Raw genomic sequence first — 20,560 nt, 5'->3', positions numbered from 1 at the left:
TCTTCATTTTCAAATCTCTTTTTTTTTTCCACATAAGCCATCAGGCTTTTAATACAGGCTTTCTAGCCTGGCTTGAGCATTTTGCTTGAGACTGGTCCCATCAGGACCCAAGTGGATCTTACCCCGGTAATACTGAGCGACTGTTTAAACATCTTTCTCTTTCTTTGTCATTCTGTAATCTTCTCAGCACAGACAGTTGGAAGTAGACATCAAAAACATCTACAGCAACCGCATACCGATGCCATCTCGTAGATTGCGACTTAGTCACTCCCCGTTGACACTTATGCGAATGTTCCTCCGCAGTCCAGAGGGGGAGGAGTTTAGGGTTAGGAACATAGGAACATGTAGATAAATAAAGAAATAATTAGTGCTTGAAAATGCAAAAAGTTCTGTTACTACAGTAAAATTTACTATTTCTTGGCCAAACTGGAACACTATAAACCAGGGCTCCGCAAAGAGCGGCGCGCGCGCCACATGTGGCGCGCCGTGGCTTCCCGAGTGGCGCGCGGCGCTGTTTAGATTTAAAAAAACAAACAATGCGATTCCCATGTTATCCTTGTAAAGACAGGCTAAAACAGTACAAAATGTTGCACCAAATGGCGTCATTTGCACCTCAAATTAAAAAAAATCGATAGCTTCAGAGGGCCTCTGATAGCCTCTGACTCACCCGGCGACTTCGCAGCCATTGAGTGGCGCTTTGCAGTGTTTTTTTAAATTTCATGTGGTGCTTCAACAAATCTATTTGAGGAAGCCTGCTATAAGCTAGTGGTTCTACGATAAACACACACTGACATAGCGCGGTACAGAAGAAAGCATACACACGTCTTGCATTGCATACACGCTTAGTACGCTACATGGATGCAATGCGCATGTTCCAGTTTGGCCAAGAAATACTTAATTTTACTGTAATTGAGCAGATATATTTAGAGAGGGCTGTGATTTACAGATTTGCAGGTTAGATTCAGGTATTAGGCATGGGATTTACATAGAGATGGAGTGTTTAGAAAATTAGGAGGGATCAGGAGGGCAAAGGTATAGGCACAGGGAGGGGGATGTGCCCCGTCAATTAATTGGAAAATGTAAAAAATCTGTGGAAACTTCCGAAAAACAGCTTGTGCCCCCCCCCCATCAGACCCGGTTCAGCCCGGCCATAGTCGGTGCCCACCCTTTAATAATAGGATGACTTATGCTACGCCATTGGTCTGTGCATTAGCGTTTATTATGAAGGAATTAACAGAATACATGACTACCTGTAGAGCCCGATTGTGCCGCAGTTAAACACCAAGCACTGAGAAACAAAATTGCTACTACTAGGAATTTTTACCATCTGATTTTAGATACATCCGTTTCAATAAATCACCATCCACCACAAAGAGGTTGTGGTGTTTGCAGTCAGCAATTCCAAGATATTGGTCAATTCAACCTTTTGATGAACTATATGAAACAAAGGATTTCTCAACCTTTTTTACTCAATTTCTAATAAAAGTAGCAAATGCCATATCATCGTAAAGCTTAGTTTGAGGAGAATTTATTTCAAAAAGTGAAAATGCCTACTTTACAGCCCATTTTTGATGGATGGTCAGTTTTTGGTCACATTTTTATTTTTAGATGTCTGTTGAGGGTTTTTTTAATTTTTTTATTGCAATACAGATACTTCCTTTTAAAAAATATTAATTTCTTCTTATTCTTTCCTGCAGGAAAAAGAAAAAGAACTGGAGATCAAAAACATTTACAGCAATCGCATCGTCAAACCGCCGGGCAGGTTACGGACGACGAGCATGTCCCCAAATTCACTGAGGCCTATGATGATTCACAAATCTACCACAACGGATGAAATCAAACTGAGCCCAAAAGCTCCGGTGGACACGAGGAGGGCTAGTTCCGCAGACGATGCCGCTGCCCTAGATTCAAGCAGGTTTAAGTCGCCTCGAGAGGATAGGTATAAACGGAAAGCGGAAGAGCAGAGACAAAAATCAAGAGAAAGAACGGAGGAAGTCGTTGAGACGAAACAGGAGGAAAAGAAAGAATTGTCAGAACACGAACGTATTTTGATGGATTTGGATTCTGGTGTGAAGAAACCGGAAGAAAAGAAACCAAGCAAGGTGAAAGAGGATGATGATGAAACAATGAGGATATTAAGACAATTGGATAGTAACAGTTTGGTCAAAGGCAACTCACAGAGACAACCAACGGACGAGGAGAGGAGTAGGGAAGAGGAGAGGAAGAGGGAGGAGAAAAGGAGACAGGAGGAAGCGGAGAGGAGAAAAAGGGAAGAGGAAGAAAGGAGGAGGAAGGAAGAAGAGAACAAAAAGGTAAGTGAAGGACAGGGATTATCAGTAAGTTCTTTTCACATTGGGATGAAAGTGGATCCCTCACATTGATCACCTATGGGATGAAAGCAAGGAGAGGAATTGCAATGCACGGTACCAGGATTTGAATGTTTCTAATCTATTCAGAATCACTCTATTGTTATCTGGATAGCTACATTAATGAGTTCCTGTTACAGTGCATTGCAGTCACTCAATTAATAAAGTGTACCTGGCTTGCTTTCATCAATTCGTGGCATTGGCTTAAATTTACAAACAGTGGCTGGTTTAACATCCATACTTTTAAGATTTTAATATGGTACCATGCCTGCCGGTTATAATAAGAGGCTGTCAGCGTGAGGTCATGTGGGTCGTTTGATCATGCATGAACAGCAAAATCACTGTGTTGATACGTGATAACAGCTGCGTGTCAAGTTGCACCCTGCTCGTAGTGTCCGACGCACGAACACACATATCATTTGCACCCACAAGATGGCGAAAGGCTAACGCGATGGCCAAAACTTGATTAAAAAGACCTGCGGGTGAAAGTTCATTGAGCCAATGTCATTTCTCATCATCAAAAAACCACCAACACAATCAACACATCTTATGCATGCATATTGACTGTAAATCTTTTACTCCTCTATATTCTAGTGCCACTCACAGAAATATGTGAAGGAGAATTCAGACTTCCTAATCTTCCCACTTTATAATGGTTCCGTCAGCCAAGTCCTGAGCAAATTAGGGGTTATTTGGAAACAAAACTAAAAACAATTCTTACAAGTCATGTATATTCGTTGTGTACTTCAATCAAACAGTTCCATTTAAAAACCACACTACCCCTGTGGAAGATATTGGAAATATCTTCCACAGGGGGAGTATGAATTTTAAATGGAATGAACATATTAAGCAGCTCCATTTGAATTTCATATACCCTCTGAGAAAGATTCACCATGAATCTTCCACAGAGGGAGGGTGAATGGAGCTGCCTAATGTGTTTATTTAAAACACATTTCCCATTTCGTCTCTGCTGCAAGTGCAATACATGAATGCATTCTGATCAAAATATGAATACCTGCAAATTGTCCTATCTGCCTGAACATACAATGTAGAGATGGCAGCGGGTCTGAATTCTCTCTTCATATATCAATGTCATCTACTCAATTCTCAGATTCGCATGTGGCTTTCTACTGTCGGCTCTTCAGAAGGAACTTCATCAATTTCTATCACTTCATCAGTAGGACTTTTCTCACGTTACAGCTAGTGGAAATCTTGCATGATCATTTCAGATCCTTTTGCTTCTGTTGATAGAGTTCCACTAATACTATAATAATGTATAGACCACTTGACATGTGACGCCATTGCCCGGCAATATGTGCGGAAATTATGGCAATTTCCATTGTTCTTTGTCCTTTCGTATACTATAAGAAAGCCATTGAACAGTGTAGCTGTTCGTTCAAGCATATCAATAGACCAGTCCCTCGCCTATAAATAATGATGTCAAGTGGTCTATACTTTGGTCATTTGTGACATGGCATTTATAGATAGCCAAGTGATGTTGAGTAAAATATTGATATATTTTATCAAAATGTAAATTGATTCGAAATGATCATGTTGAATTCCCTTTTATGACAACTGTTCAATGTCTTAATTTTTGGTTGGAGCTTAAGGATTTGACATATTTTGTTTGTTTTTTTGTTTGTTTGTTAATGGAAATTTATCTCAAATAAAGTGATCATGCATTGAATGGTTGTCAAGATACATATTTTACAAATTCCTTTATATATGTAGAACCTTTACCTATTGTTCAATATATAGTAATAGAGATTTCTGAGCAGTTGGTTAATTGACAGCTGATTGATTGATTGAACAGTTGATTGATTGATTGATTGAGTGTCAGTTGTTAATCTCCAAAAAATCTCAGTTACTATCTTATTCCCCAAGGCTAGAATTTCAGCAAAGATAAGAGAATCAATTCTTGCTCAAATTCTTTTGTATTTATTTTTGGCAATTGATTCTTGTGAATATATATTTTAGCTACACATTGTCCAAATAGTGAATTTCATAAGATTTTACAATGCAAGAATTCTCGCTTCATAAGATGAAATTCTAGCCTTACATTTCAGGCAAGCGATGTCCTCCAACCACCGGATGGAGAATTTAGGGTTAGGGTTAGATTTAGGGTTAGGGTTAGGGTATGGTTAGGGTTATAGGGAATCATTCTCGATCCGGTGGTTGGAATACATCAATTACCTACATTTCATCCTTTGTACAATGTCTGTGTAATAGATAATAGAATTCCTGTGTAGTAACCTATCTCTCCCTTCTTTCTTTTACTCTATTTATCTACCTCCTTTAGCCTCAGTGGCTGAAAGGCCCCACCACCACCACCACCAACACTACCTCTTCAAGTGTAACCTCAAGCACAGGGTACACTCCAAGCGCTTTCAGCAGTAACACAACCCCAATGCGGGGTCCAGTTGCAGCCAGAGGGGGCGCTGGTCAAACCCAGCAGCACAAGGCAGCCACTAGCAAGCTGCCGTGGCTGGCCGCCAATTCTCCCGTGCACAAACCGGTACTGATTGATAATAGTTTTGTGTGGTGAAGCACTTTTGTGTCAAGATTTTTTTTTTTCGATAGACTTATTTGTGACATGCACTGTGCCAGTTTTGTGATAGTATTATATACAATGTACATTCCTGTCATAGCATAAGGTTAATTTTTGTGGACCACAGTTACACAACTTCGTTTTTTTTAACCAGTACTATAAAAGCAAGAAATTCAGGAGTGTACATTCAGATACCAGTCATACCAGGGTCAGAATTAATCTTGATTCTTGCATGCAGAATAAATTTGCGGGAATCATTTGATTCTTGCGATTCAATTTTGTGCAAACTAGAAAAGTTTGCGAGAATCAACTTTGATTCACACAAATCTGTTTGCAAGAATCTTTTTGCAAAAATCAATTCTGGGATTCTCATTGAAATTCTGACTCTGCATACAGGCCTCATGAATATATTTTGCACAGGTCTGTAGGATATGTAGAAATATAGAAAATAGATCATTTATTGAAGACAATTTAACATATGATTCCTTCCTTCATACATGTACCTAATAATAATACATATTTCACAAGTTTCTGGTGTTAAGTTCAAGTTTCATGTACTATTTAACAAAATGCAACAGTACTGATATGAGTGGCTTTACTTTCATTAACACTAGAGTGCAGTGAAATAATGAAATTTTAGTACCCACTCTTTATGTGGTCTATTTGATTGTTCCTATACATTTCTTGATCTGATGTTCTTATATGGATACAGTTATCGTGCAGTGTTATGTTTGTTATCATAATTTGTGTCGTTACTGTTGTTATATACTGGTGTTATTGTTGAACTCATAACTGTACTTTTGATATACACTACGCAAAAAAAGTTTCTTTATGGTTAGGAAATTTACCCACTATTAAAATCTAGCGAATAATGTTGTATGTTTGCTCAATAATCGCATGCAGGTGATTGTCCTGCACATTTTGACACCTCAAACACTACTCTACGACACTCCTGAGAAAAGATATGAATGTTTAAGTAACACGAGGTCGAAAAATGAAAATTGCAAAGAGGCCTATTCAAGTTTTCAGCATAAAAGAACACAAAAAACAACAAACATGCAGATAACATTTTTTGTTTAATTGCTGAGTACATTTCAGGCATCATACTGCCGCTTCCAACTTCACTTGAGATTAATCTCTTTCTTTACCCGTCTTTCAATACTTTGTGTGTCCACCGTTGGCTTCCCTTACAGCAGCCACGCGGGCGCCTCATACTCCCTAATGAGGCGTCGAATGTTACCTTGCTCAACCCCGTTCCACTCGTTGATAACGATGCGACGCAATCCCACCAGCGTTATTTGCCTTTATCTTCTTTTTGACTCGTTTCTTGTGCTGATCCCAAAGGTTCTCCAAGGGATTAAGATCAGGGCTTCTGGAGGGCCACTCTATGTTATGTTATGTTATGTTCTAGTGTCTCAATTCCTTCTGCTTCCAGACCATGACCTGTTTTGAATCCCGTTTCCAAATCCATCTCTCAAAACGTAAATGTCTTAGTACCCACTCACCTTTGTCTTTGATCATTCATCTGCATAATAAGCAAAGGATTATCCAACATGCATCAAGGAAAACGCTTTAAATTAAAATTTAAAAGGCAGGAATAATGAAACCGTCTTGGATCAGTGAATCAGCTCTAAAATCGCTGAATAGGCTTCTTTGCAATTTTCATTTTCGACCTCGTGTTACTTAAACATTCATATCTTTTCTCAGGAGTGTCAGAGAGTAGTGATTGAGGTGTCAAAATGCAGGACAATCACCCACATGCGATTATTGAGCAAACGTACAAAATTGGTTGCTAGATTTTAATAGTGGGTAAATTTGCTAACCATAAAGAAACTTTTTTTTGCGTAGTTTATATATTGCTCATAACATGATTGCTCTCAAGGTGACTGTGATGTCACTTCAAGAGTTGCTGTTGCACATTGATATTGGGGAAAACTATTTTTGTGACTGATTCAAATCAGAGATTCAGGACATGCATTGAGGTTGGGTCAACTTAAAAGAGATACATGTATTAGGAATACATGTAATCTATTGTCAGTAGGTCATATTACGAAAAAACAATAAATCTTGCTACGATTTTTTTGATTTCTACAATTTCTTTGTTGCTGTTCCATATACATTGTTTGATTAATTTAATTTTTGGAACATGTCCCAAATCTGATAAGATCCAGGGGTGGAATTTCGGCGGGAGTCCGAGAGTCGACTCTTGCAGAGACTCCCGTAAAAGTCCTATTGCGAGAGTCCATGTGGACTCGCGCTGGAAATGATCGGCTCAGCGAACTTACGTTTAAGTTCAACACGCCTTAAAACTCAAAGCCTGCAAAATATAAAGGAAAAGTCACCAAAGATGCAATGACATATATATGGAAGTGAGAGTATGATGACACATATATTAAAAACTTAACTTTGTTAGTTTATTTGTTAGTTTGAATGCATTTTACGTAGGCCTACATATAATACCTTTTGGACTCCCGCAAGATTGTCCAACGAGAATCCATTTATGGGAATCCATGGACTCTCGCAAAACTCTCTTGCGAGAATCCACTTGGACTCCTGTGGCACTTTACGAAATTCCACCCCTGAGATCGACATTATTTCCGGTAGATTTGATCTTTTTATTTAGACAAACAACATTTCTTTGTGTACATAAATTTGTTGTTGTAATTAGTTGATAAATGTTGGAACATGTCCCAAATCTGATGATAGATCAATATTTCAGGTATATCTGATCTATTTGGACACACAATATCATTTGAAATTCAAATTATGTCAAAACAAACATTTTAACGTTTTTTAATCGCATTTGTTGTGATGTGAAGTAAATTAACAATTTTAACTGTACATTTGAATTAATTATTTTGCCAAATAATTTCAAAATTAATGTCCTTTCCCCCAGTCAGTTTTATTTATGCCAGTACACACATGAACAGCGTTCGAAATTTTGGTTGTCCGGTTGCCCGGGACAACTAAACAAGTTGCCGGACAACCAAAAATACTGATTCGGTTGTCCGCCGGACAACCATAAATCTAGCCAAAAGTCACATTTGTAGGCCTACGGACAACCAAAACTTAGACGGACAACCAGAATTGTAATCTGGTTGTCCGTGGGACAACCATTTATTTTTCCTAAATTCGAACACTGCACATGAATTAATCTTTATGTCAGTCATTTTCTAATTACCAACCATTTGACATCTCTTTAAAAATGATTTCAAACACTTCAAGGGTTCATACCACTAAATCCAGCGTGTGAAGCGGTTTCCGTAAAAGTTTATCACGACTATAGTCCCAACTTTGCATAAAAAAATGTGCAAAATCGGTACAATATTAACAATTTTAGTGTTGCAAATCGTGTTTTGCTAGAACTTGTGAATGTGATCTCCACTAATTTGAACAGAAAACGCGAAAATTTGAGTGATGTTTACGATGATGAACGCATGAACACACGAGGTCAAAACGCGGTTAGCAGTCAGACGTAAACACGGGAAAATCGGGTCTTTTATATAGCGCTATTTTTCTCAAAAAGTAGACCTAAAATATGGTGTCATTTTCAGATATGTTATGCAGAATTTTGTTCTGATTAAAATGATATCAAATATATATTTCAAAGTAAGACGTAACTCGACTTATAGCCTAAAACGTGACCCTGTTTTGCACGTAAAGTCTATGGAAAGCTATTTGGTGGCATGTACCCTTTAAGGAGCAATTCCATGCGTTTTCAAGCGCCTTTATCTATTTAAAATGCACGCCAAGAAAAGAGGAGGGACATCAACAAGCGCTGCTCATGGACGCCGCCAGGTTTTTCGCTGTATGTGCGTTTGCGCGAATAGGCCTGCTTTTATTTCCAATTTAATAAAAGTTCCGATTTTGGTAGAAGTTTGAAACCTTTTGATATGAATAAAGAAGAGTTTCAAAATATTAAAAACATTGTTTATTGGTGTTTAAATTACAAAGAAGTTTGTCAATTTCATTGTTATTTTTAACCAATTTTTTGTCATTTAAACTCAAGTTTTGGCCTTCAATTTTAATAAAATTACATAAAAAATTAGATTTAAGATATTTAAGTTTCTAGTTTGCTTTATTTATACCACTGTCCAGTATTTTAAATTGTTATAACATTCAAAGTTTAATTTATATTAATATTTAATTTCAAATAGCCATTCATTACATTTGCTTTTTGGACAAAACGGGTTAAAAGTGACGATGGAGGGGGGGGGGGGGTAGGCCTACTTGATTGACATTTCTTGGCTTTTTAAATATTCTGCAGGTACTGAGAATGTTTTAATTTTGAAGTTATGCACTTGCAAAAGATGTTCAAAGAACGTTTACTATTAACATCAATTAATATCTTCATGAAAATAGCAAATCAGCAACCATTGTGCATTCATGTGCATCAAAATGACGAAAAATGGCAATTGTCGGCTATCATGCTTGTGCTTGAAATCGGCATCCTGTCTAAAGTATGAAAGAAAATAACCCAAAATTTCTTACAATTAATTCAAAATGTAGTGAAAAAGATAACAAAATCATTTTCAAGGCCTAAAACGATGTTTTAGCCTCTTCAAGGGTTCATACCACTAAATCCAGCGTGTGAAGCGGTTTCCGTAAAAGTTTATCACGACTATAGTCCCAACTTTGCATAAAAAATGTGCAAAATCGGTACAATATTAACAATTTTAGTGTTGCAAATCGTGTTTTGCTAGAACTTGTGAATGTGATCTCCACTAATTTGAACAGAAAACGCGAAAATTTGAGTGATGTTTACGATGATGAGCGCATGAACACACGAGGTCAAAACGCGTTTAGCAGTCAGACGTAAACACGGGAAAATCGGGTCTTTTTATATAGCGCTATTTTTCTCAAAAAGTAGACCTAAAATATGGTGTCATTTTCAGATATGTTATGCAGAATTTTGTTCTGATTAAAATGATATCAAATATATATTTCAAAGTAAGACGTAACTCGACTTATAGCCTAAAACGTGACCCCTGTTTTGCACGTAAAGTCTATGGAAAGCTATTTGGTGGCATGTACCCTCAATATATTAACGTTCATGAAAGTTCATCTTCCATATTAGTTTCTGTCTTCCATAATATCATTTTTTATAGGTTCTCAATTAAAGTGCATCAAAAACAAGCAATGATGCATACTAAAGCTACCACATGTATTTTCCCCTTGAAATTTCATGGATAGTTATCAATCATAAAGAGATGTGAAAGTAAAATGTAATTATAATAAAGTAATATTTGAAATAATAATGATTGTGCATAATTAAAATAATCACCACAGTTCTTTGTCATGCACAGACATTCAAGCTGTTAAAGCTTTACATCTGAGGAAATATCCAGTGGTGCAAAATTTGCAAAAAAGGTCCTGTGACCTGTACCCAAAATGACATTACCAGGAAAATTGACCATTTTAGTGCTGAAATATGATGGGATTACTTCAATCTGTAATAGAAAAGAAGATGTGCGCCACAAATTTTGGTAAATTTCATCCCGTATTTATGTGACACTTAATCAGTCATTGGGATACCATACATTTCTGGCCTAATTCAGGCACCTAATTAATCATAAACTCATTTTGTAATAGACAATTGCATAGTATATTAGCTTGCAAGGGTAATTCGTTTTGCATGAAAACAATGCCACATTGTTTTGCAGGCACTTCATTGCCATGTCAACGGCAGATTAAAACTGCAGAAAATATTAATGATTTAATATATACCCTTGACATTTTGTGACATTCATCGATTATTCTTGGATCGTTTGACACAAATTACAAGAAATAAATTATTGACTAATCCAATTTGTAATATTGATCAGAAAATGATAGCGGTATGATACATTTTTAATTGGAATTTATTGATGTTATGAATGTTTTCATGGTTTCTAACGTTACATAACATTTATTTTGAACAACTTAATGTTGAACCAGTTCCCAGTTATGCTATTATGATCTTCACATAATTAACAACATCTTTTGGGAAAAGTTTTTTGAATGATTATGAAAAATAATAATATTCAATGGCCCACACTGAGCACCAGTGGCTTGTTTGCACAGCACAACTTTGGCAAACAATTTTTTATTTAATCCTAGCTTCACTTAATGGACTCAACAAGTCTCAGAATTTCCAAAGCAGATTCATTTGAAGCAAGCAATTCCAGTTGAAATCCATACACCCCTATGGAGTACACCCCTATAGAATACATGGCCTTAATCTTTCACACAGGGAGTGTGAATTTCAAATGGAGTTACTTGAATGAATGGGTGACTCCATTTGAAATCTACACTCCCTGTGTGGGAGATTAAGGTCTTGTCTTCCACAGGGGTATATGAAATCAGAATTGCCCAATAACCTTAAAACGTCACTTTTTGACCATCTAATATGCCATGGGATAGGATCCAACCAGCATTTTGATGAGTCTTTAGTTTGGTGTACTGTACTGACAGCAAAAAGTGATAAGCACTTGTGATTAGTTTAAAGTTGCCAAATCTAGTAATATTATATAAATTAACTTTTTTTTAACTTCCGTTTGTTTTTGCAGGAACAGGAGAGAAAGGAGAAAGAGGAGCTAGGTAGGTTTGATCAAATTCAAGTTTTAGATACAGAAGACCGAGGCTCGGTGGCATAAGTAGAAGGCGGCGGCTCGGTGGCATAAGTATGATATGTTGCCTGGTTTTGCGTAGTGTATTCAGGATGTGACAAGCATGTATTTGTGATTTGAAAGCCAACTGTTACTGCACAGTAAATACATTTGCATTGCATAGTGTGGTCATTGCATGAAGTAGTAGAACATGTTTTCGGTGATGGGTCATTGATTGATTATTCTTCTATACCATTTTTCACCTTGATGTGGCAGCTGACGTCAGTGCACATTTCATTGGGCGCAGCCTCAAATCGCTAGCGTTCGCACAAAGCGCTGGGGTGCACACGCTTAAAGATGCGCGAGCGAAACAGCTGCTTCAACACGTTAACGTCACTGCCACATCAAGGTAAAAAATGGTGTAGAATTATATAGGGACTAATAATTGGTGATAAAGGATATAAGATGTCAAACTGAATGTATAGATTGATGCTAACAAACAACCCAGGACACTACTGATCATTTAACAGCATTTCTGATTGGTTGATAACTTGAATGCCCATTTCAATTGCCAATTATAACTAGGCTTTAAACTTCTTATGGTCAAACTTGCATTTGTAGATTATCTTTATTAATACTCTCCTTGATTGGTTCAAAATTGGACACAATCTTAATTTTGGCCAATCTGCAGGTAGTTCTCTTTGGGTTATAAAATTTGCTATAAAAAAAAAAAATTCTAGTCGTCGCTGGGCATGAAAAACCTCCTTTGTGCTTTTTGCCCCTGAACATGTTTAAAACAATATTACCATCAGGTTATATAGGAGGTTTTGCTTTAAACATGTTCAGGGGCCAATGACACATAGGAGGTTTTCCCTGCCCAATGACGTAGTGTGTAAAACAAGATGTCTTCCATCATCCCCTCACAGAAACCAAAGTCTCCAACGGAGTCGCCAATTCCCCACGTCAAGCCCCGACTCTCAACACGTCAGAGGACGAAGAAGATTACCCGTTCTTCGGTTCCAAACCTGCTAACAACACGAAGCCTGCCCCCAAGGCCACTAACAAGTTTGCCGTGCAGAGCGTGAAGGATCTGCAGAAGTATTCAGCGGCTAGGGCTAGCCCAACGGGTAATGATGATGATTACAATGGCCTCTTTGCTAACCCTGATACAACTAACCCATCCACCGCTACTAACACCACCCATGAGGGTAAATTGTCAAATGTTTTTCTGCATTAACTATCTTTCCAACTTTGAACTATAGCTAAAATAATAATTTCTCGATCATGAGAGTATGAATGTACTGCGTGCACTGCGTAATGTCGCAAGTTTAGTAGAATGACACACGATAGCGCGATCGATTGTGCACGCACAGCGCTACCCAAAGTGTGTGTGGTAGGCGTTGTACGCCGACGCAATTGTCATTGGGTGCCTATTGAGTTCCGATGATCGAGAATCTATTATTTTAGCTATAACCAAACTTATCTTTCTAATCTTGTTGAATTTTCATCAAAATTGTGTCAAAAAAAACTCCCAATGAACTGGTACCAATATGACTTAGGTGGTCTGTGAGCTGTTTTATAAAAGCTCCCTGAAATCAGTAGCATATCTGGGATGGTACAGGTGGGGTAAAGAGCCCCCGTTACCCCACATGTAGCATCCAAGCCCGGGGTCCCTCCCGTTGTGGCCTGTCCACCATCCGCGAGAATGAAAACGCGTAAAAAGGGTCGTTTTTCGTGGGTAGGCACGATACGCGTATAGCGTTTAGGGTGTCAAAAACATGAAAAATTGGAAAAAAGGGTAGCAAAATTGCAATTGCTAAATACGCGGAAATGAAATTTAGGGTATGAAATTTGATACTATGAATGAAATCCCTGTTTAGGGTGTCGTTTTAGCCAAGGGTTAAATCCTTGTTTTAGGGTGCTTTTCAAAAGTTGATTATCGCGGATGGTGTACCGGCCACAATGGGAGTGCCCCCCCCCCCCCCCGGCATCCAAGCTACACTATCTTTGCCCCACCTGTAACATCCTGGCTACGCTACTGATTTCATGGAGCTTAATTATTATAAAACAGGTCACAGATAGACCACCATTAACTTTCAAGGAGGGTAAGAATTGATCAAAATGGGCAAACATCTACCAATTATGGCAGCCAGCAACCCACAGAGAGGTGAAAAGGGGGCAAGTCATCCCATAGAACAGCTGTCCCTGCTTGGAATGGGTCTTAGAGCTGTGGTACCTGTTTGAGACATGTGGGTTTTAATAAGACGGGTTCTCTAAATTCTAAATTCAGCAACAAGCAAAGGTGTGTTCATTTGGTTTGTGTAAATTCATTTTTGCACAGTTGTAAGTTCACACACATTTGTTACAAGAAGATGTGTTCAAGTGTTTAAAACAAGTTTGCCTAGCTATTCATTTATAACAAGTAACGTTGCTGCAAACCCCGGGCTGCAAACCCTGTCCATGTACCACTGTGTTCCTTTAATGTCTTGCTTGCTTTGCTTGTTTGTTTTTGCCCTTCTAAATGACTGTTAGTATTATAAATGTGTACATCAGATGACACTACAATTGCACATTGGGATATTCCAGTTGAAATCCATACACCCCCATGGAAGACATGACCTTAATCTCTCACACAGGGGGTGTAGACTTCAAATGGAGTTGCCCATTCAGTGACTGCATTTGAAATTCACACTCCCTGTGTGGAAGATTTAGGTCATATCTTCCATAGGGGTTCTACAGATTTTAGCTGGAATAACCTACATGTGACCTGCTCCCACAAAATGAGCGTAAAGTCGTAAGTTGGTAGTTTTGAGATCTGGCCGCTGAGATGATGTTCTTTGTTTGACTTGCACTTGTACAAGCCAGTAGTATGTCCTTTGTGAATACCCAGTGTACCCCAATCACATAGGACATACTACTGGTTTGTCATTCTCATTCACAGAGACATACCACTGGCTTGTAATGGTGTGTGTCGAACAAAGAACATCAACTCAGCAGCCAGAATGTCTTGAAACTATCAACTTGCAACTTTGCACTCATTCGGTGTGAGTAGATCACATATAAATTGTCATGTCTTAAATCTGTGAATTCACTATTTTTATTCAGATATATATATATATATATATTAGTGAAATGGTAAAATGAATGAAATTGAATTTAAATATTAGTATGATACTTGACAGGGAGATTTAGATTTTTGTGCATGTATCTGGCGATTGCACTTGTAATATCAATAGTGACATTACCTACCTGTGCATGACACTTTATTTTTCAATTTCTCAGTATTTCTCTGAATATTTTTATTGCAAATTTGAAACACAAATAAGGGAGTAATGTGACACAATCAAACTGAATGTTGGAAAGGTATCTATATATAGATCAATTGTGTTTCTTGTAATCATTATTTTGCAGTGTACCTTGACTACTGTAGATCTCATTTTGATTCCTCCTCCTCCTCATCATCCTAGTATAGTGTACAAGTGACTACCAGGGTGTACTCTTTAACTTTTTTTGCCACTAGCCAGTCAGGCCGTTAACTCATAAAAGTTACCAGCCCAACAGAAATGTTGCCAGCCAATATGATATTACCAGTTTTACTCCTCAATTACCCGCCAGACGGGCGGGAACTTTTGCAAATTTATGTGCACAACAGCAAAGTAACCCACCCCTGGCATCTGAGGGCGGGTGTTAAAGTACATCCCTGGTGACAGCAGTTATTTTTAAAAGCATTTAACAGGGTTGTGTTCCAAGTAGTTCACACATATGGTCAATGACATACATCGTTATTTATTATTTTGTTCACAGATGGGAGGAGTGCAAAGGAGAGAGAAGAACAGGAAGCCAAAGAAGCGGAAGAAAGACACAAGAAAGACTTATTATTAGCGAGAATGCGAGATATTGACGACGGCAAGAAACCGGATTCGGGCAAGTCACAGAGGTCGTACAACCACACCGATCCGGTCAAGAATATGCACAATGGTCTACCATCACATCCTGAGGTCAGTAAACAGAGGCGTAAATCTATCGACGATGATTTGACGTTCGGTAGTTACGCTCCGTCATTTACAAACGGTGCCAGCAAGCCTGCTGCTAAGGGACCTGCCAAGAAAAAGAATCCGTTCTTTGATAATGACAATGATAGCGATAGTGGGTTCAAGCTGTCGCCGAAACACTCACCGCAGCGAGCGGCAAAGAAGAATAGTCTTATGGCGGATCTGTTCGGTAACGGCAGCGATAAATCAGACAGTCAGTCAAGAAGCTCGTTCGGTGAGGAAACTATCTTCTCGTCATCGACGAAAGCTAAACCTGTCGCAGATAGCGGGATTTATCCGTGGGAGAAAAAGGTTGAAGTTGGACAAGGAAATGGCAGCAATAAGCCCAAGAATGGGGGTCTGCCACCGCAGAAGTCATATTCGGATGATTTCGATGATGATATTGAGGAAATGACGTTATAACAAAGAAAATGTTGCAGTAACGGCATGAGTGAGGAATATAGATAAAATTATGTCAGTTAAATATTGCTGGTAAGAATTTAAAATAATTTTGTGATGGCTTTGATCATTCTTTACACTTGTAGCAGTACTGTAGTACAGTACTTATGATAACACTGTGTAAAATCCATAGAGATTAGAACCAAGGAGTACCGACTCAAAATTGCCTTGTGTATAATTCTATGGTAATCTGCCATTTTGGTTTATTGCTTATACAGGGCAAAGAGTGTACCTCTGGCATTTATTGGCTACAGCTTGAAATGGAACGATTCTTGGCATATTTAAGCTTGTGCGTCACAAAGATTTATGTATGGTAGCATGAAAGTTCATCTGTGTTGGTAGACTTCATAATTGAATACCTGAGTGGAAGAAGGGCCCAACTCCATCAAAACTGTTTTTGAGATATTAAGAAAAAACTTAATATTTGGAAAAGTTTTATAGACAGAATGATTTTGTCTTCAGGGGACCTTTAATATATGAACATACATTCAAAATTATATATGATGTTTCCATGGCAACGGTACAGGTCTTAATACGAGCTGGAGTTGGGCCCTTCTTCCACTAATATACTGCAAGTGCCAGTTCCGTGTTTTAAATAGCTACAGAAATTAGTTAATCACCATTATGCACAAGTAGAACTCATGTAATATGCTAGAAAGAAAGTTTCTTGTAGTGAAAAGCAGATTTCATGGATGAACAAAATTCACCCTTTAACACTATATTTGTGGAAGAAGGGCCCAACTGCATGGAGTTGGGCCTTTCTTCCATGAAAACCATGATTAAGTGTACGTGGAAGACTATTTAGAGAGTGGATTTTGGCTCATCTTTCACACACAAGGAAGAACAGTCTGCTGGCAATAAAATGCTGGGTCTAACTCATTTTTAAAAAAAATTGGAGTTGGGCCCTTCTTCCACTCAGGTATTCAATTGGAAATTTAAACTTATGATCTCAACACAAAATTAAGACGTACCTCAAATTTTCGGTCACAACTTTGACCTTCATCTGGAGACTTGTAACCCAAGTTTGGGATCAGTGACCTTTTGGACACTTGACCCCAAAACCCGGTCGTACACTCCCGTCGCGGTTGAGAGATGGTTGGTTGACTCTGATGTAAATTGACTCCTTCACACCACTTTCAAAGTATACAGCGTCCCGGTCGAGGATTTTGACCTCATCCAAATCAACTTGGTGGCCGGTTTATGTATGCATCACTTGGCATGTGTTTTTAGCACAATGCGCTACACACAGTATGAAAGCAATGGCACACGTTGATGTGAGCATTGCAAAATAATCCAGAGGTACACCATTTTGCCCTTCATGAACAACACACAAATATGGCAGAGTTGGTACTCCTTGGTTCTACCTCGTTGGTGCAATCCTAAACCCTAATATCTGCCTTTTGGTGTTGACTATTAAAGTCATGGCATTTTGTGGCTGCTTCCCCAAATCCCAACAATTTTCGCTTTAGGATTGAAATTGCAGAAGTGGTGATAAGTAATCCAAGTTTGCTATGCTAGCTTTATAGGAAAACTTGGCCATAACTCTTTTTGGATCAAATTTTTTGGTATGACACCTTGATTTGATGAGAATTTGTAAGTATTTTTTACAGCTAAGTGCCCCTTTTGTATGATTTGTATCAATTTGTAGCAGAAAAAAGTCCTTTGGTAGAGTGTACTTTTGATAACCCCTCTATGAAGCTGAAGCTTGGAAGATGTGGCCATTGGGCTATTAAATTCCATACACCCCTATGGAAGTCGTGACCATAGTCTTCGACACACATGGAGTGCAACCTGAATAGGTGATTCCATTTGAAATCAACACCCCCTGTGTGGGATGTTAAGATCATGTTATCCATAGGGGGCGTATGGATTTCAGTGGAATAACCTGCCAATTCAGGTATTCATAAATTTGAAAAATCAGATAGAGCCATTCATATGGTTACATATTCATGATGCGTGTGATCCAAATACATTTTATTATTTGCTTACACGCCGCCGAGGCAAATGTGGGTCATTAACATCTCACAATTGACTGCAAAAATTTGTATAGCAAATTTGAGCGAAAACATTATTTAGGCACTGTTCTTATGATTATTATATTAGCATATGTTTACATTGTAAAAAATTGCTATACAAGCTAAAATTTGTGTAGCAGGTTGTCCAAAATGGGGAGCTGTACCAGGAGAATCGAACACTGGACATTAATCCTTGTTGCCAAAAAGTTTAGAAATTGCAACCTGCTGGTCTCTATTTGTGAAACTTCTCGGGGGGGGGTCTGCACCCATGGCCAATACATTGCCTCGAGTTTAGTAGTGACATATAGGTGCATATTTGGCTGATTGCAGTATCGAATCATGTGCTGACACAGACTTAATCACACAGATGGTATTCACACTTACAGTGCAACCGCGTAAAGGCGCTGGTGTTGGAATAAGTTGAAACTGTCAAACTTTTTCCTCCCACAATTGAAACCAAAAATAATCAAATCCAGAACTGGGTTTGTCTTTCTTGAAATATATTGCTCTTCGGCAGCTTAATTGTAAAATATTTATTTGTACAATACAAAGTAATAGGTGATAGCAAAAATATCTTTGTTTATAGAAATGTTATCACTGCACAAAAAGTATTCATTTTCTACACTTGTGTATAGAACAGGTTCTTGTATAATAAGGAAAGATGTAAATAATGGAAATAGTAGAAGTAAGCATTATTTTATTATGTGCAATATTTCACCTTGAATTATGTGTCTTAAAACCAACAAATATTAGTACAGTATTGTTTGATTGAAATTTTATGACAATTAATGTTCCCTGGGTTGTGTTTCACTAACATTTATGAAGCATCGTACAGACGGCACAAAAAGTAACGCAGCTTCAGAACTAATAATTGTTTTCACAATGCTTCAACATTGAAGAAGAATGATTTTTGATACCCCATTTGTCCAATTTTGTTCAATATAAAACAACATAGCAGTGGTTTTAAAGAAAAATACCCAAATTTAAAAGTTGCAGATATTTGTATTGAAGTCAGCGCGAAGGTAATGTGCGTAATGATTTACGTGCCACAATGCTTGCGTAATAAGCATTGATAGCTGTAAACAGCAACTTTTAAATTTGGGTATTTCTTTAAAAGAATTACTGTGTTGTTAATATTGAATGACATTGGACAAATTGAGTATCAAAAATCGCTTAAATAAATCATCCTTCTTTCTATGTTGAAATATTGTGAAAGCATTTATTACTATAGTGGGAATTCCAATTGAATGAACACAGCTTTCAATAGCGTGATTTAATTTTTGCGCACACTGTGCGTATGTACGCCAGCGCATGCGACTGTGCGTGAGTAACGCAGAAGTGAATCCAACCATGGCAACGCACTCGTGATTGGTTAGCATTGTATCCAAGGTCGTGCGTTCGTGTTGTAATTTGATCGCGGTTGGATCGAGTACAGCTGCTGAAAGCTGCGTTCATTCAATTGGAATTCCTACTATAGTTACAGGTGTATTGATCATGCATTGGCTGATTCATTGATGTAGTGATAGAAGTTAAAAGACAGCAGTGCCTCCTCTGCAGGTTCAAAATATGGGACCAAATTAACCATAAGTTGAATTGTGTATCTTGGAATGAATTTCTGAATTGATCAATATCAGGACTAATGATAATGTCGTAGTTAACATTGGCTTTAACAGTGGTGTATCTGCTACAAATCCCAAACAAAGCACCAGTGCAAAGGCTTTTGTGTTATCTTTGACAGATGATGTCACTGTTTGAAGCAAAAGTTAGAAATATCTTCTGTTTCTCAGGATGTGATGACAGACCATTGTGCATATTCTTGACATAGCCGGTTAGATCAACTTTGTCAGATACTCGTCAATAAAGTTTTCTTGTGCAAAATTTTGACAGATGAGAATGAACGAAGATATTCCAAACTTATGCTCCAAACATGATAATCTAAAAATTGGCTTTTGTATTTGTGGAAATTTTGTGGGGTGTGTCATTAGGTATTCAGTTAACTTGGAGATAGAAAATTGGGCTGTTCCATTTAAAATCCCTACACCCCATATGGAAGACATTATCTTAAGGGCAGAGTAATGGGAGAGAACATGGACCTTTTCGAGCATCATTATTTCTGAATTGTACCTCCAAAGTATATAAAACTATACATTTTTGGAACGGAAATGAGTCAAGGAATCCCATGGTGACGTCAGATTTGTTCAAAAATCTCAAGTTTTTGAAAAAATCACAAAATTCACTTTTTACCCGAATTTTTTGTGACAACTTAGAAAAAAATCCGCTCGAGTAAAAAATATTCAGTTAGCTTTTCATGAAGAAGAGACATGAACTTAGGGAAGGTTTTTTATTTTTTGAAATTCGTCTCTTTTTGAAATATTGAAAAAACATGTGAAAAAAGCCATCTTGTCACTCTATTAAGCTAAAAATTGCACATAATGGTGTATATTTTTGTTTAAAACAAATATTTTGAAAAAATAAAAAAAACCTTCCCTAGACTTTGATGTAATCTAAAGGATAGTGCAAAAAGTTAACCCTTTGCTTGCATATTTTTCGAGTT

General features: G+C 37.8%; 1 protein-coding gene across 1 annotated transcript in view; it reads left to right on the top strand.

The window, feature by feature from the left end:
• The window catches only part of LOC140144370 (uncharacterized), a 35,113-nt gene extending 16,595 nt beyond the window's left edge, over positions 1-18,518 (top strand). The window contains 5 exon segments of the mRNA XM_072166187.1: positions 1,698-2,312; positions 4,666-4,881; positions 11,463-11,493; positions 12,428-12,709; positions 15,306-18,518. Coding sequence (XP_072022288.1) covers positions 1,698-2,312; positions 4,666-4,881; positions 11,463-11,493; positions 12,428-12,709; positions 15,306-15,955 — 1,794 coding nt within the window. The 3' untranslated portion in view covers positions 15,956-18,518.
• The last annotated feature ends 2,042 nt before the right edge of the window (positions 18,519-20,560 follow it).

The sequence above is a fragment of the Amphiura filiformis genome, unplaced genomic scaffold (assembly GCF_039555335.1).
Source record: "Amphiura filiformis unplaced genomic scaffold, Afil_fr2py scaffold_51, whole genome shotgun sequence".
In the NCBI taxonomy this organism is placed as follows: Eukaryota; Metazoa; Echinodermata; class Ophiuroidea; order Amphilepidida; family Amphiuridae; genus Amphiura; species Amphiura filiformis.
This window is presented reverse-complemented; position numbering and strand designations above follow the sequence as displayed.